The 16,566-nt window shown below is 45.0% G+C and overlaps 1 protein-coding gene across 1 annotated transcript in view; it reads left to right on the top strand.

The window, feature by feature from the left end:
* RAB11FIP3 (RAB11 family interacting protein 3) overlaps positions 1 to 16,566 on the top strand; it is a 98,455-nt gene that overhangs the window by 41,157 nt on the left and 40,732 nt on the right. The window contains exon 2 of the mRNA XM_054714565.1: positions 11,105 to 11,198. Within this exon, the coding sequence (XP_054570540.1) occupies positions 11,105 to 11,198 (94 nt within the window). The remainder of the gene's footprint in view (positions 1 to 11,104; positions 11,199 to 16,566) is intronic.

Here is a 16,566-nt window from a genome sequence, read left to right on the forward strand (position 1 = left end):
TACCAAAGAGAGATGCTTGCCCATGGTGGGGACAGGGAGCCCGTGCTCATGGTGCAAGGTATGCTTCAGAAGTGTCCTTCTATTGGTGACTTTGTAAGTGTCCTCGTCTCTGACTTGGATCTTGACTTGGAAACTTTCCTCATGGATTCTAAATGACATAAACACCTTGAATCTTTAAAGTCAAGGTCATGTAGATATTAACTTTGTTGTAACTGCTACAGCTGTTAACACTTGTTTCTGATTTCAGTATTCATTTCTGTAATAATTTCTGAAAAACCTTAAACGGATGGAACTTGGAATAAATAATTGTTTTAAGTAAGCTAAAAAACCAAACCAGCCAAAGAGCAGAAAGAAGGGCTTCCCTGGGCAGGGTGGGGTGGGTGACAGGGGCAGGAGCTGTGTCTGGTTCCACATCTTACATCACGGTGACTTTTGAACTCTGTACCTGCATTTGATAACTTTTTAGTTAGTTTTTTTCCTCTTCTTTACTTACTCTCTCAGGGGTCTAGGTTGGGGCAGGAGTTGAGGGGTGTCAACTTAAGGAATGAAGTCTCCACTTCTCTATTGTGTGCAGAGAGGTGATCTGGACAGGTTAGAGGGCATGCTGCCCTCACGCAGCCTGGAGTGGAGTTCGATAAGCTGCATCATCCTTTATCCGGTTGGCTAGCATTCCAGAGAAAAGCCATGGAGGGGATATTTTTATAGGCTTTTGGAGGGGGCCGCAGGCCAAGAATGTCCCTTTCTAAGAGCTGCTCCCCTTCTCCTCTGGCACCCCAGCTCTCCCCAACACCAGACCTGAAATGTAGGAACAAGGAGGAGTGGTTTCTGCTTCCTGAGGTGCCACTGTTTCCTCCGATTAATGTGGTTACATGTATGTTGAGTGTACGTGTTCTTTGGTAACTTCTGTAAATTGTTTCATTTCTTTAGCATGTTTACATGAAGCTTGAATGTGTCCAGTTGACTATTTTTCTGAGGATTCTCATCTACATTTTAAGGTTTTATTGTATTTAAAATAACACGGAGATAGCTCTCTGAATATACTAAAAACCACTGAATTGTACTCTTTAAATCAAGCATATCAAACTCACAGCTTGCCAGCTGCAAGTTTGACAAGCTTGCTTTAAATGGATGAATTACATGGTAAATGAATTATATGTCCATAACGATGTTAACAGAACTAACATGGAGCGTCAGAATTGGGAAAACCACCTTCTGGTCTCTCTGCAGCCCACCCCACTCCTCCACCGACATCTTCAGAGTGGGTGTTGGACTTGTTGGAGAGCAGCAGTCTGCCAGAATCCCAGTGGTGACAGATGTAGGGAGAAAGCAGCTTCTGGTGTTAGAGGCAACCCACGTCCCTGTCTGAGGAACATCAAGAAGAGTTAGCCAAGCACTGCTATACCTGGATGCTGAGCAGGCTCCTTCCAGTGATGGAAGGTACAGCTGGTAACATTGCAATACATATTTCTGAAAGACAAAAATGTATTCCTGAATGGTATACATGCCTTTTGGGGGACATATGTGATGACCTATTCCTTATAAGACCGGCATGATACTTTTATTCTAGAATTTTATAAGCTCTACCTCCTAAATAAGGGTGGTTAATCAGTTTATCACAGGTGATGTAGAAAGTTGTTCTTATACTTCAAGCAGAAAAACTGAGTTCCAATTGAGCATATGCAATGTTGGAAAACTCTTAATGTTATTGTTTTATTTTCAAATATAAGTTTAGAAGTAAACACACCTTGCCTTTTAAATTGCCCAAAAAGTAAACATTAGATATAGTTATATGGCTTCATTTTCCCCAGCAGGACCCAGTAATTCCAGAAGGCTTAAGTGTTTAGGGAGAAAACAAGCCTTCATTTTGTGTCCACACAGCTGCCAAATTTTAAAAAAGTTAATGCTTTGCCCTAGATGGTTTGGCTTGGTGGTTAGAATATAGGCCCGTGGATTGAAGGATTGCAGGTTTGATTCTGGTCAAGGGTACATACCTTGGTTGCAGGTTCAATCCCTGGCCTGATTGGGGCGTGTGCGGTAGGCAACCAATTGATGTCTCTCTCTCACAGTGATGTTTCTCTCTGTCTCTCCCCGTACCTCTTGCTAAGGGGCCCCAGGCCTGGCACTAGTGCCAGCTGGCCTTGGTTTGCATCTTGGCCTCTCCTGGGCACCTCCAAGCCCAGCACAAGTAGCAGCCATCTACAGATCACTCTGTAGCTCCTGCTGGGAATCCTCAGGCAGAGCACAGGGGTGGCTGACCTTTACACTGCCAGGGAGGCTCCAGAGCCAGTACACCTAGTGGAGAGCTTCAGACCATGCCAGATTACAATCCTACCACCTCCATGAGTGACACACTCAAGGGGTGGACTTGGCAGGCACCAAAGTCCATTGAAGCAAGTCCTGTCCTGGAGATTCAGCTCCTGCACAGCAGCTCCTCTGCTATTGTCTTAGCTGGTCCTCACAGCCAGTCAGCCTGGGGATCAATCCCTCTCAGTAACATCAGCAGCAATCAAGGCTCAACTACAACGGCAGTTCACACAGCCCACGCACGTGCACTTGGAGCACCCATCTCGGGTGTAGGGCCCCGCTGGGCCCTACAGGTCACCTACTGTAACACAAGGCCACTCTACCAAGTCTGGGAGACATAGCAATTATGCCTAGTACATAGAAACAAACGTAGGAAAGCAGCCAAAATGTGGAGACAATGAAACAGGTCACAAACGGGACACATGCTTTCATTTCTCTTGGGTGAATACCTAGGAGTGAAATGATTGGATCTTATGGTAGATATGTGGTTAACCCTTTAAGGAATTTCTAAATAGTTTTCCAGAGTGCTTCTGTAATTTTACATTCACAGCATCAGTATATGAGAATTCCTGTTCTGCCACATGCTTCCAAACACTTGGTGTACACAGTATGGCCCGTCTTTTTAATTTTAGCTATCCAAGTAGATGTATATGTACCTTATTGTCATTTTAATTTGCATTTCCCTAATGGCTAATATTGACTTGAAATTTTAAAAATCTAATGAAACTTGTTTTGTGGTCCAGAATATATATGTCTTGGTAAAAGTTCCACAAGCACTTCCTTGAAAGGAATATGTATTCTACTTTCTTTGGCTGGAGTGTTCTATATGTTAGAAAGGTTGAAGTGCTTAATAGTATCACCATGGCTTTTGATAAGATGAGCTTTTTTGAAAATATCATTCAAGTCACAACAAGGTGCAGAATTGGGGGTAGTTTTTCCCTGTAAAGTGCTGTGCTTTCAGTGTGATTTTTGTGAGCTGTACTTCTGTAGTTGGAATTAACTGTAGTTGGAGAGCTTGTTCTGCTTTCTTCTCTTGCAGATTATGTCTCCACCTCTGAAGCAGAAACAATACAATTTGTTAGTAAACTTCTCATATTAAAATAATCCTGTGGGAGCCAGCTCCTTCCCCTTGTAGCTGGCTGCAGAATGGGTTCTTCTCCCATGGCCTTCCTGCAACTTGCTGAGTCCATTTGAGGGAGGCGTGCTGGCTCACTTTGACTGCTCTGGTATACATCTCCTGGCTTGGTATTGTGGTTCTGCTGATTTTCCAAGAAAGGTCAGGTTATTATATTTCAATCTTATTGTGTGTTTTTCTGAAAGCCTGTGAATGGAGAACTTTGGACTTAGATCATTAGAACCACCTCCGAATCATTGTTGATTTATTCTCCAAAGAAAACATAGTTAAAGTGGACTTCTAAAAAATTGTATACTTTCATTCATCTTTGCTCATTCTAACATGGTAACATATAAAAGGACCTACTCTCAGTTAATTATCTCTACATATAAAAGCCAAGCGACTGGAACAACTGGAACAACCAGAACAACCGGTTTCTTTGACATGAATTGTGGCCCCAATCGGCCCACCCCCACCCCTGATCAGGGCGGGGCCGGTGGCCAACCTCCCACATCCCCTGTCCCCAGTGGGCCCTGCCCCTATTGACCCCAATTGGGGTGGGCAGGCTGGGTCCCACCTGTGCACGACTTTGTGCACCAGGCCTCTAGTTTGTTTATAAAGCATTGGGTTAATGTTTCAGGATGAATGACTTGGTACTTTGTGTCCAATTAGTACCTTCACTGTTGAAATTCTTAGGAATCTTAAGGACAGATTGGCCAGTGTGGATTCCAGGTTAAATACCCAGCAAGATTCTCACTAGACATCATGTGCTTTAGGAATGATGGCTTTTGTGAGATAAGGAGGGAGTCATTCAGCTATTCAGGAAATCAGCTGATGAGGAAACTTCTGAGCCCAGTGTCTCAAATACCCAGGGCCCTGAGATGGAGGGATGGGGGCTGCCATCTCTTCCTGTTGTGGAGGGAGAAAAGGGAGATGTGGTTTCGGGATTGTATACTTACCTGGCAGGGGAGATGCCATGATCACGAAGGTGGTTTTTCCAAGGCAAGGCTTATCCATTGCATTCCGGATGTGCTGACCTCGGCGGGGGGAAAAAAAAAGAATCCTAGATTGTTAGAGTCAGTCAGTTTGAGCTGGTCCAGTTCCAGTCTGACTTTATGTCTCACGTCGTCAACAAACGATGTTGAGAGGGCTGTATGTTGCAGCATCTGCCAGCCGCCCAGTGCCGAGGATGCCCTGAGAGATATTTGTGGGTGGTGTGGATTATGGGTTTGGTCTCAGCCAGGGCTCATGCCCATCATAGCCTTAGCTTTGAATCTCTACCTTTGAAACACCCTGCCTCACCCTAGTTCTAAGTATTCACATGCTGAAACCCTCTTTACCTTTCTTGTTTCCTGTATTGTCCTTCCCTCCTTTTGTGGTCAAAGGTCACCTCTCCCTGGCTAATCAACTCATCCTTTTTCCCCCTCTCCCTCCCCACTCTCTTTTTCCTTTCTTGCTCTTTTTCTCTCTTGTTTTCTTTCTTTCTCTTTAAAGTTTTCATTATGGAGCCCTGGCCAGTGTTTCTCAGTGGTTATAGTGTTGTCCCATTCACTGAAGGGTCATGGGTTTGATTCCTAGTCAAGGGCACATAAATGGGTTGCAGGTTTGATCCCCGGCCCAGGTGTGGGGCGTGTGCGGGAGGCAGCCAATTGATGTGTCTCTCACATTGATGTTTCTCTTTCTCTCTAACCCCCTCCATCCTTCCCTTCCACCTTCTCTAAAATCAATGGAAAAAAATATCCTCAGGTGAGGATTAATAAAACAAAAAATGTTTTCATTATGGAAAAGTTCAATTCTATACAAAAGTAGAAAGAATAGTGTAATGCTTCCCCAGTATGCCATGCCCAGCCTCAGTAGCTGTCAGTCATGGCCATTTGGTTATGTATATGTAGCCATATGTACCTGAGCCCCAGGTTTGTTTGTTTGTTTAGAGAGAGACACAGAGAGAAACATGGATTCGAGAGAGAAACATCAGTTGTTTGCCTCCCGCACATGCCCCAACTAGGGCTAGGGATCAAGCCTGCAACTGAGGTATGTGCCCTTGACTGGAATGGAACCCAAGACCCTTCAGTCCGCAGGCTGACACTCTAACCACAGAGCAAAACAGGCTACGACAGCCCCAGGTTGGTTGGTTTGTATTTATTTATTTACTAGAGGCCAGGTGCACAAATTTGTGCACCAGTGGGGTCCCTTGGCCTGGCCTGCAGGATCAGGTCGAAACTGGCTCTCCAACATCCCCTGAGGGGTCCCGGATTGAGTGAGGGCGCAGGCCAGGCCGAGGGACCCCACCGGTGCACGATTGGGGCCGATCAGGGATGCGGGAGGTTAGCCAGCCCGGGAGGGACCTCGAAAGGGCTCCAGGGCTTGTCTGGCCTGTCTCGCTCAGTCCTGATCAGCCGGACCTCAGCAGCAAGCTAACCTACCAGTTGGAGCATCTGCCCCCTGGTTGTCAGTGCATGTCATTGTGAGCAGTTGATTGGCCTTAGCATATCATTAGCATATTACGCTTTGATTGGTTGAACGGGCAACCGGACACTTAGCATACTAGACTTTTATTATATAGGATTGTTAATCCTCTCATGAGGATATTTTTTCCATTGATTTTTAGAGAGAGTGGAAGGGAGGGGAAGAGACAGAGAGTGAAACACCAATGTGAGAGAGACATTGGTTGCCTTCTGCACACACCCCGTCCAGCACCAGGGATGAAGCCTGCAACCAAGGTACGTGCCCTTGAGCGGAATTGAACCTGGGACCCTTTAGTCCGTGGGCTGATGCTCTATCCACTGAACCAAACCAGCCAGGGTAGCCCCCAGGTTTTTAAAGTATCCCTAAATATTTTAGTAAATATATAAAAAACACTGTGCATGAATTAACAACAGTTCCTTAATATCAAATATTCAGTCAGTATTCATTATCCAGGATCAGTATTCAAATTTCTAATTAACCTATAAATGTGATTTTAAAAATATCTATAATACTAAAAGTGTACTATGCTAATTAGATTGGATGGCCTTCTGGATGACCTTCCGGATGAAGCCGGGGCTGCGAGGGAAGCCCGGGTCCCAGGTGCCAGAGGGAAGCTGGTGCCAGCAGCCTGGGGAAGGAAGGCCTACTCTTGCATGAATTTCGTGCATCGGGCCTCTAGTATATGTATATATATACACACACACACACACATATATATATATATGTGTGTGTGTGTGTGTGTGTGTGTATATATATATATATATATATATATATATATATTAGAATATAGTTTTATTGATTTTAGAGAGCAAGGGAGAGGAAGAGAAAGAAGCATCAGTGATGAGAGAGAATAATCAATTGACTGCCTCCTGCACGTTCCCTACTGGGGATTGAGCCCGAAACCCAGGCATGTGCCCTGACTGGGAATTGAACTATGACCTCCTGGTTCATAGGTTAATGCCCAACCACTGCTTCATACGAGCCAGGCTCCTAAGTCTCTTAAAAGGTTTACTTTCTCCATATTTTTTTTCCTCCTTGAAAATAACAGGTCACTTATCTGTCTCTTTTTTAATATATTTTTATTGATTTCAGAGAGGAAGTGAGAGGGAGAGATAGAAACATCAATGATGAGAGCAATTCATGCTCCCTACTGGGAATTGAGCCCGCAACCCAGGCATGTGCCCTGACGCGAATCAAACCATGAATTCCTGGTACATAGGTTGATGCTCAGCCACTGAGCCACACCGACCAGGCCACTTATCTGTCTCTTTTAAGGTCCACATGGGTTGGGTTTTGCTGATTACATCCCTGTGATATTATTGAAACACATTGCTTTGATCATTGTATTTCCTATAAATTGGTAGTTGGATTCAGATTTGATTTAAGTGGGGTCACATACTTCCATCAGGAGGCACTTGGTGTCTTATTGTCTGTCTTTTTGTGCCCTTCGGAAGCACTGAGGGTCATTGATTATGTCCATTTCTTCATCAAGCACTGCAGGATGGTGACATTCGAATCTCATCATTCATTCTTTGGATTATTTATTGGATGGAATGGTTCTTTTTTAAAAAAGAATAATTTATTGATCTTTACAGAGAGAGGAAGGGAGAAGAGAGAAACATTGATGTGAGAGCACAACATTGATAGACTGTCTCCTGCACGCACCCTACCAGAGATTGAGCCCACAACTCAGGCATGTGCCCTGACTGGGAATCAACCAGCAACCTTTCGGTGCAAGGAAGGATGCCCAACCAACCTAGCCACTCAGGTCAGGGCTGGAATGATTCTCGAAGTGACACTTCCCCTCATGACTACCATTGCTTACCCTGAGTTAACAGTTTGTATAGGAAAGGCAGGCTAACTGCTTGGTTCTTTCTTTTTCTTAGTTTTCACAATGATAAATTGATTCACAAGTGTCCTCCACTAATGACTAGTTTTGTTTTTTTTACCATAATTATGCTTTAATTGACTAAAATGTGATATATTTCAGTCTGCTGTATTTATCATTCCCATCAATGCTCATATTGTTTCATTTTTTACTGTAAAATCCTGTTTAGGTTGGGTTCTGAGTTCTTTAATGTGACTTAATAAAGTCTTTGCTTTCAGTTATGACAAGATATTCCAGGCTTAACTTGCACATTTCCTGGCATTTCTCCAAGGATCCTGATTCCTTTTAATGGAAATTGAATTTAAATATCACAACCTAGGTGCTACAGGTGCTCACTGTTAATTGAACACAATTAGAAGGGTTTTTTTGTTTTGTTTTGTTTTTAAACATCATGTGTGTAGATACCTCATGGTGATGTGGAGGATCCCAGTCCTCAACAACACTTGGAATAATGGAATTAGAATATTTCTGTGTTGCTGTGGAAAAGTTCAATGATAATCTAATTTTCTTTTATAAAATAATTTTATTTTTACATAGCTATTCAAAGGTGTTTATTTTCCTTCAAAGTCCAAAAAAATTACCAGATTAAGTGTTATTTGGGGTTGGGAGTTGATTTTCTTAGGTACCCCATGTAGTCTTTCAATATGTAGTTAATTTTTTTAGGGAAGTTTTCTTAAATATAGTTTTTTAAAACTATATTTTTTATTTTCAGCAAGGGAGAGGGTGAGATAGAAACATCAATGATGAGAAAGAATCACTGATCAGCTGCTTCCTGCCCTCCCCACACTGGGGATCGAGCCCACAATCTGGGCATATGCCATGACTGGGAATCGAACCGTGTTCTCCTGGTTTATAGGTTGAGGCTCAACCACTGAGCCAAGGCGGCCGGACTATCCATTTGTTTTTAAGAGCTTGTTTAAATATAATCTAGATGCCATAAAATTTACCCACTGTAAGTGTGCAAATCAGTGAATTTTAGGAAATTTATAAAGTTATGCAGTCATCATCACAGCCTAGTTTTACAACATTCACACGTGCCAAAAAGAGTTCTCATGCTGTTAGCAATCATCCCACTTCCACCCCACAATTTCCAGGCAACCACTAATCTGCTTTGTATCTCTATAGATTTATCTTTTCTGAAAATTTTCTTTAAATGAAAGAATATAATTTGTCATCTTTTGTGTCTGGCTTTTTTACTTAGCAAAATCTTTTTGAGGTTCATTCATGTTGTAGTATGTATCAGGATTTTATTCCTTTTTTTAAAAAATATATATTTTATTGATTTTTTACAGAGAGGAAGGAAGAGGGATAGAGAGCTAGAAACATCGATGAGAGAGAAACATCGACCAGCTGCCTCCTGCACACCCCCCACAGGGGATGTGCCCGCAACCAATGTACATGCCCTTGACCGGAATCGAACCTGGGACCCTTTAGTCCGCAGACCGACGCTCTATCCACTGAGCCAAACCAGTTTCGGCATATTTTATGGCTGAATAATAGTCTGTTGGATAGATCACATCTTGTTTATCAATTCCGCAGTTGATGGACATTGGGTTGCTTTTGCTATTTTGCTATAGTGAATAATGCTGCTTGCTATAAAGATTTGCATATACATCTTTTTTTTTTTTCCACTGTTTTTTTCTCTTGGGTAGATACCTCTGAGTGGAATTGCTGTGTTGTATACTAAGCTTATGTTTAACTTTTCAAGAAACTGCCAAATGATTTTCCAAATTAGCCAGACCATTTTACATTCTTCCTAGCAATATGAGGTTCCAATTTTTCGACAACTTCATTGATATTGTCAATACTTTTGATTACAGCTGTTCTAGTGAGTGATAGCTTATGGTTTTCATGTGCATTTCCCTGAGGACTCATGATCTCGAGCATCTTTTTGTGTGCTTATAAGCCATTTGTATATCTTTGATGAAATAGCTGTTTAAATTTTTTTTTTTTTGAGATGGAGAGAGAGAGAGAGAGAGGAAGGGAGAGGGTAAGGAAGAGAAACATCATTGTGAGAGAGAAACATCGATCGATTGCCTCCCATCTGCACCCCGACCAGGAATCAAACTCACAATCTAGGCATATGCCCTGACTGGGAATCGAACCATGATATTTTGGTGCATGGGATGAAGCCAGGGCAACTGTTTAAAATTTTTACCTATTTTTTTTTAAATTGTGTTTTTTGTCTTCTTGTTGTACTGTGAGATTTCTTTATACATTTTAGATACAAGTCTTTTATCAGATATCCTATCTTATAAAAATGAAATATGTTAATTGACTGCCCTGCCCTCAAAGATGGCAGCGCCCACAGCCAACAAGGAGGGAATATATTCATTGACTGCCCTGCCCTCAAAGATGGTGGCGCCCACAGCCACAAGATGGCAGTGCCCAGTCCCCTCAGTCCCCTCAGCCCCGCCGGGGCAGCAGGCGTGCAGCAAGGCCGGGCCCACCCTCAGGTCCGGCCGCTCTGCGCACCTGCCTCCAGAGTCCCCCAGTCCCCTCGGATGGCGGCTGCCCAGCTGCCCAGGGCCGCCCGAGGCTCAGGTAACCAGGGCCAGCTGAGGCTTGCGCTGCCAGCAGTGGCAGCAGCAGGGGTGTGATGGGGGTGTCACCTTCCCCTGATCTCCAGGTCACCTCCCACCCCTGAGGGCTCCCAGACTGAGAGGGGGCAGGCCGGGCTGAAAGACGCCCCCCTCCAGTACATGAATTTTCATGCACCAGGCCTCTAGTATGATTTATAAATATGTTCTCCCAGTCTGTGTCTTATCTTTTAGTTTTACAAATGATGTCTTTTGAGGTGCAAAACTTTAAAATTTTGATGAAATCCATTTTATACTTGGAAATATAAATATGTCTTTTTTTCCAAAGAGTTTCATTTTCTATAACATTCATGTGTGAATTATTCGACTTACTATTTATAATTTTTAGATCTACTTGCCTACGTTGTCTTTCCTAAGAACTCTGCACAGCTGTTGGAAAGGATGGGTGGGTCTATGCTATGTGTAATAATCTAGATAATGGCTAGAATAATACTAAAATGTTAGCACCGGATTATCTTTTCACTCAGGAAGCATGGCTCTTAACTTTTGAAGCAGGATCTTATTCCATGACTCATTGTCCCAAGTGTCATTGGCACCTTCTTAGGGTACCACCTGTTTTCTGTCTGGAGCTGTTGGTGGCTTTTGGATCAGAGGAACCAGTGGCTCTTATTTTCAGCATGACACCTTACAAGTAGGCTGCTTCCCTAAATATGGTGAAAAGGTCAAGTGCATGATACACCCCTTCCAATTTTGTAAAGGCTTGTATAACATATTCTTACTTGGCAATTGCAGGTGAAGGACTTAACAAAATACTTGGATCCCAGTGGGCTCGGCGTGATCAGTTTTGAAGACTTCTACCAAGGGATTACGGCGATCAGAAATGGAGGTCAGTCATCCCCCGCCCTGTGCTTCTATTGCCTCACCCCTTCCTCAACTCCACCACCGTCCTTCCCTCTTGCTCAGCCACCCCTTAATGACCCTTACTCCTCAGAGTCCTTTTGCTGAGCTTAATGTCTTCCCTTCTCTTTGAAGTCCCTAAAATGCCCCAGGTTTAAGGATGCTCTCTCTCCTTTTTTGTTATTTGCTCTTCACACACCCTGACTTCCAGAATTGACCGACTCAACTACTAATCCATAATGTTAGAAAGCTACTGCCACTTTCCCCAAAGAGTTTTTAATGGAAACTGACACATACAAAAGTATTAGAAGACTTACACAGTGAACTCTCATATGTATATCTCTTATCTGTATTCTGCAGGCAACATTTTACCATATCTGCTTTATCCATCCATCTTCCTGTCTATTTTCTCTTTTTTCTAATGGGTTGCATTTCAAATCAGTATACTTCCATACACTTCAGCCTAAACTTTTCAGCATGCTATCAGTCATTACCCAGAGTTCAATAGTTGTTTGCAGTCTTTTTAGAGTAAAAATTTACCTACAGTGAAACCTTACGTGTGCCATTCTGTGAATTTTGACAAGTTCTTGTGTCTGGTAATGCAAATCTCTGCCAAGAGTTACTAACATCATCACAGGCAGTTCCCTCATGGCCTTTCAGTAATCTCCTCCCTCTTATTGCTACCTCCTTTGCTGATTTTTGTCACCATAGATTAGTTTTGCCTCTCATGGACTTCATGTAAATATGATCATCTATATCTGCTCTTTCATCTGGCTTCTCACCGTGCGTGATGTTTTTGAGATTCCTTGTGTTGTATCAGGAGTCTGTTTTCCTATTATGGAGTAGTGCTCCATCATATGCTTGTACCTCATGGGTGGATACTTGTTTGGGGCTAGGTTGGTTCCAGTTGGGGGTTATATATAAAGCTTCTAGTGAAATCCGTGGGCAGGTCTGTGTAGATACATGTTTTCATATGTTGGGGGCCTGTACGTGACAGTGGGGTGGCTGGTCATGTGCATGTGAGTTTAGTTTCGTGTAAAACTGCCAGATGTTCTTCTAAGAAGTTGTACCATTTTACTCTCTTACCACTTGCCCAAGCACTTTCCTCTTCAAATGAAACTCTGAAGCTCTGAGTAGGCCTTTCCTTCTCATTCCCCATATTTGGCCAGGTGGTGTCAGGAGTGCAGTATTGGGAAGTCACAGGCTAGCTCCCTCCTTCTTGCACCTTGTCAGAGGAAGAGGGGCATAAAGAGACTCGGCAGAGCCCATGGTCATCATGGTGGTCCAGTCAAGGGGCGATACCTTTGAACCTGAGGTCTTACTAGCATTTGTTGATAGAGTCTCACCTGTCTTCTCTATTACATCCCCAAAATTATTGCCCAACAGTGTCACATAGGGCCTGGGTTTCCTAAAACACCAAATCCCAGATGGCTTTGAGTAGCATTCTGTATATGGAGCCCTGTGTGTTACTACTTCTTTCACCAAGTTAGTCCACACAAATATGAACACCAGCACAGCCCGGAGACCCGTGGTGAACAAGCAGCCTGGGACCTTGTGCGTACAGAGCAGTAAATGAGGAGGGAACAACAGGGGAGGTGCTGCTGCTGTCAGTGTGGCAGGTGGGCTGGGGGCTGACTTGCACAACCTTAGCACAGGGGATGATGACATCAGTGTGTTCCCTGGGACACAAATCGAAGGGCCCGGAGGAGCTCTGGGCCTTGGGCATGCCCCTTGTAGTCTCCGCACCTTCTAGCCGAGGGTTGAGACTGGGCTTCCTTGGATTCAGGTGGTTGAGGAGCCCAGATTCCTCTCAAGTGTCAAGGCTGGGAGCAGCAGTGGCAGCTGGGCCCATGGGTATGGGTAGTGGTCAGTGAGAGATGGAGCCTGGGCCATCTGTGTGGTCAAACTCTGAGGCTCTCTCTAGTCAAAGTTCAGGCTGGTGGCTGCTCTCTGTTCTTTAGGGCCACGGTTAGTGCGACATGGAGCAGGCTCCGCTGCAGGAGTTCCTGGGGGTTGTAACTTGGAAATCAGCATATACTTCCTGAAAACTTGATCCAGGCAGGCACAACTAGTCCCCTGTAATAAAATTCTCAGGCTGTTGACCTGCCCACTGAGAGCCAGGAGTTGTCTCTGCAGGAGCTGATTATCTGTCGGGCAGAACGGGTTGCTGGCTGCTGACCCGCTTGGTTGTCTCGTGGGTTGCACGTGTCTTGAAGTTCAGTGACTTCAGGCATGTGTAGATATAAATCAATCCAGTGAGAGAAAATGGTCACCTGAGAATGGCCTGTTTCCTTGAGTCCTGATCTTTCCTTAATGGTTAACCATCACCCTGATTCGCTGAGGTAGGACCTCTGCCTGCGCACCCCACCCCTCCGCCCTCTTCCTTGCCTTTGCCTGGGATATTCCCACTGAAGCTGAGGCACTCTCTGTCCTCCCCAGGGGCCGGCAGAGAGAAGCACGAGGTAGGACTTCTGTGTCTCTGCCTGAGAGGAGCTGGCCAGGGCTCTTCTGTCTACATCCAGAGGTCTCTCTAGTCTGCTCTCCCATTTTAACCTCTCCTGGCTTACATGGCCTGTTCCACCTGACCTGTCCCCATTCCCTAGGCAACTGGCTAACTGCAGCTGCACCTTCTTCTGTATTGGGGAGCACCCCCCTGCTATTCTAAGTCCCACAAAATCAGTTCACCTTGGGAAAGTCCTGCCTCTGTCCAGCCCATACACACCACTGAACCCCACTGGGATTGTTTGAGTCTCTGTTTTTACATTCTTGTTGGTAATATTTCCACTTCGATTTAATTAAAGATAACCCCCCCAGCCAGTCCTGGAGTTATGGATATCTTCAGGAAATGGTGCGTGTTTTTCCAATGGCAAGAACATTCTGAAATAGAAGCAGCCCCAGAAGGCGAGGCTTGGTCTCAACATGAAACTATATTGGGAGGTGCATTGTAGGTGGTGTCCCCCCCGACCCTGAGTTTAGCCTGTATAGAACAGACCTCTGCTCCTGAAGTGAGGTGGTGGACTCTGGAATATGGGGGACAGTCTGCTGCTTGGGGTGTGTGGTTGAGGAGGCAGAAAGGTCAGAGGCTTTGGATAGGGTTGGCCTGCGAGCAGATGGGTCAGGGTCCTTGAGTGGGTGGGCTGAAGGGAGGTTTTAGTGATGAGAGCTTGAATCAGGCTGGATGGAGGGGCAGTAGCTAAGGGAGGGCACAGCTTAACCTGTAAGGTCTGTGGGTGTGGACACTGTTGAGCTGGATTGTTCCAGACTCTGGGAAGTAGAGTCCCCTGCCCTTGAGAGCCGGCATTCTTGTGGAGGACAGCCCATACACGTTGAGGCGGTATAGCTAGGAGAGCTAACAGGAACTCAGGAGGAGGGTGATGCCAGAGGTGGTCCGTGGAATTCTCCCTGAGAAGGTCTGGGAAGGGGTAGAGGGTCCAGGTGGGGGACATGAGGGGAGTGTGCCCTGCCCATTTGGGAGCTGAAGGGAGGTCACTGTGGCTGGTTTGGGTAACCAGGATCACAAGGTGGGGCATGACTGGGCTGTGGGCACTGTGGGAGGACTTGCCCTTCTTGTCAAGAGGCCTCACAGTTCAATTCCATCCCAGGCTCCCTTTGGAAGGGCTGTTGAGAGGTCCCTTGGCTCAACACCAGCAGAGGAGGCCTGTGTCTTGGAGTGGGCATGAGTGGCTGGGCCTCCAGGGGACTGAACTGGTGTGGGCCTGGGGACACCCCACCCTGTGCATCGGATATACTGCCGGTCTTGCTCAGGGCTGTGGGCTTGGCTTTACTTTTTTGGTAATTTGCAAATTTTTTTGTCATTTGACTTCATTTAATTTTTGTTAGGAAGGGAGAGTGAAAATAAAATTAGGATCAAAGCAAGTCAAAGATGATTGTGAAATGTTATTTCATAGCATTTGGAAGAGTGGAAAGCATGATTACGCGAACTGAATTTCAGCTCAAGTTCACTTTGAGTCTTCCCTCCAGTGTGCCATCATGGCTGCTCACAGCCTGTCTTGTCTGACAGACTTTTATTCTGTATCTAGGAGCGGCATAGCAAGTGACACAAAATGTTGACCCAGTTTGCAGGGAAAGTGCAAGGAGATTGTTACTGTCACAACCACAGGCCTTATTTCAGGAATAGAATGAGATAGAGAGGGAATTATTACAAATAGGCCATTGCTCTGGCTCGTCTCTCCCCCACCACCCCCCCGAAATTGACTCTGAAAGAATAAGATAAATTCACATTAAAAATTTCCACTTAATTGAAAATTGCTTTAGTTTTTGTAGAAGAAAACTGAAAGAAGAGTCCTATTTAGTTCCCATCAAGAATAGAAAAACACCAGCTTTGTTCACATCTTTCTCTTCACCGTGTGGGGCAAGACTCCTAGATCATATGCCCACCACTGGAATCTGAGCACATGTCTACACGTCTGAAATGATTGGCTATGTTTTGAGAGTTCGAAATTCTGTGTTTCAGTTTTTGGAAGTGCAAGCAAGACTGTTAACATTTAAGAGGGGGAAAATAGGCCCCAAACAGTGTAGCCTTTTATAAAATACTAGAGGCCCAATGCACGAAAATTCACGCAGGAGTAGGCCTTCCTTCCCCCGGCTGCCGGCACCATCTTCCCTCTGGCATTCGGGACCCAGGCTTCCCTCCTCTGGCCGCCAGCAGGCACCTGGGACCTGGGCTGTTCCCTCCGGCCCTGGCTTCATCCAGAATGACTCCCGAAAGGATGCCTAGTCTAATTAGCATATTACCCTTTTATTATTATAGATGTGTCACTACTGGGATAATGGTCCTCCTTCACTTCCTGTCACAGAAACCAAAAACTTCTGTCCACAGCAATCCTCTCCCCCTTCAAAAGGAGCACATACGGTATACTGGTAGCCCTAGCTGGTTTTGCTCAGTGGATAGAGCATCAGCCTGTGGACTGAAGGGTCCTGGGTTTGATTCCAGTCAAGGGCACATGCCCAGGTTGAGGGCTTGATCACCCTTAGGGGACCTGCCAGAGGCAGCCAATCAATGATTCTCTCTCATCATTGATGTTTCTATCTCTCCCTCTCCCTTCCTCTCTCAAATCAATTAAACACACACACACACACACACACACACACACACACACACACACACACACACACACACATAGTCTGCTGTAGTTCACATGCACCAAATACCCAAACTTCCAGTGTAGGAGACTCCAAGGCTGTCAGCCTGCCATGCTCTGAGTCTCTTTCACTCTGCTATAGTCTGAGCCCTCACTCCCAGGGAAAACAATACAAAACAGCAGCCACATAAGGGATTTTGGTTTAAGGGCCTTACTTACTACTGCAAAGCAGTATTGAATTGGCAAAGACATCTC

This window comes from Eptesicus fuscus, chromosome 4, assembly GCF_027574615.1.
Source record: "Eptesicus fuscus isolate TK198812 chromosome 4, DD_ASM_mEF_20220401, whole genome shotgun sequence".
NCBI lineage: Eukaryota > Metazoa > Chordata > Mammalia > Chiroptera > Vespertilionidae > Eptesicus > Eptesicus fuscus.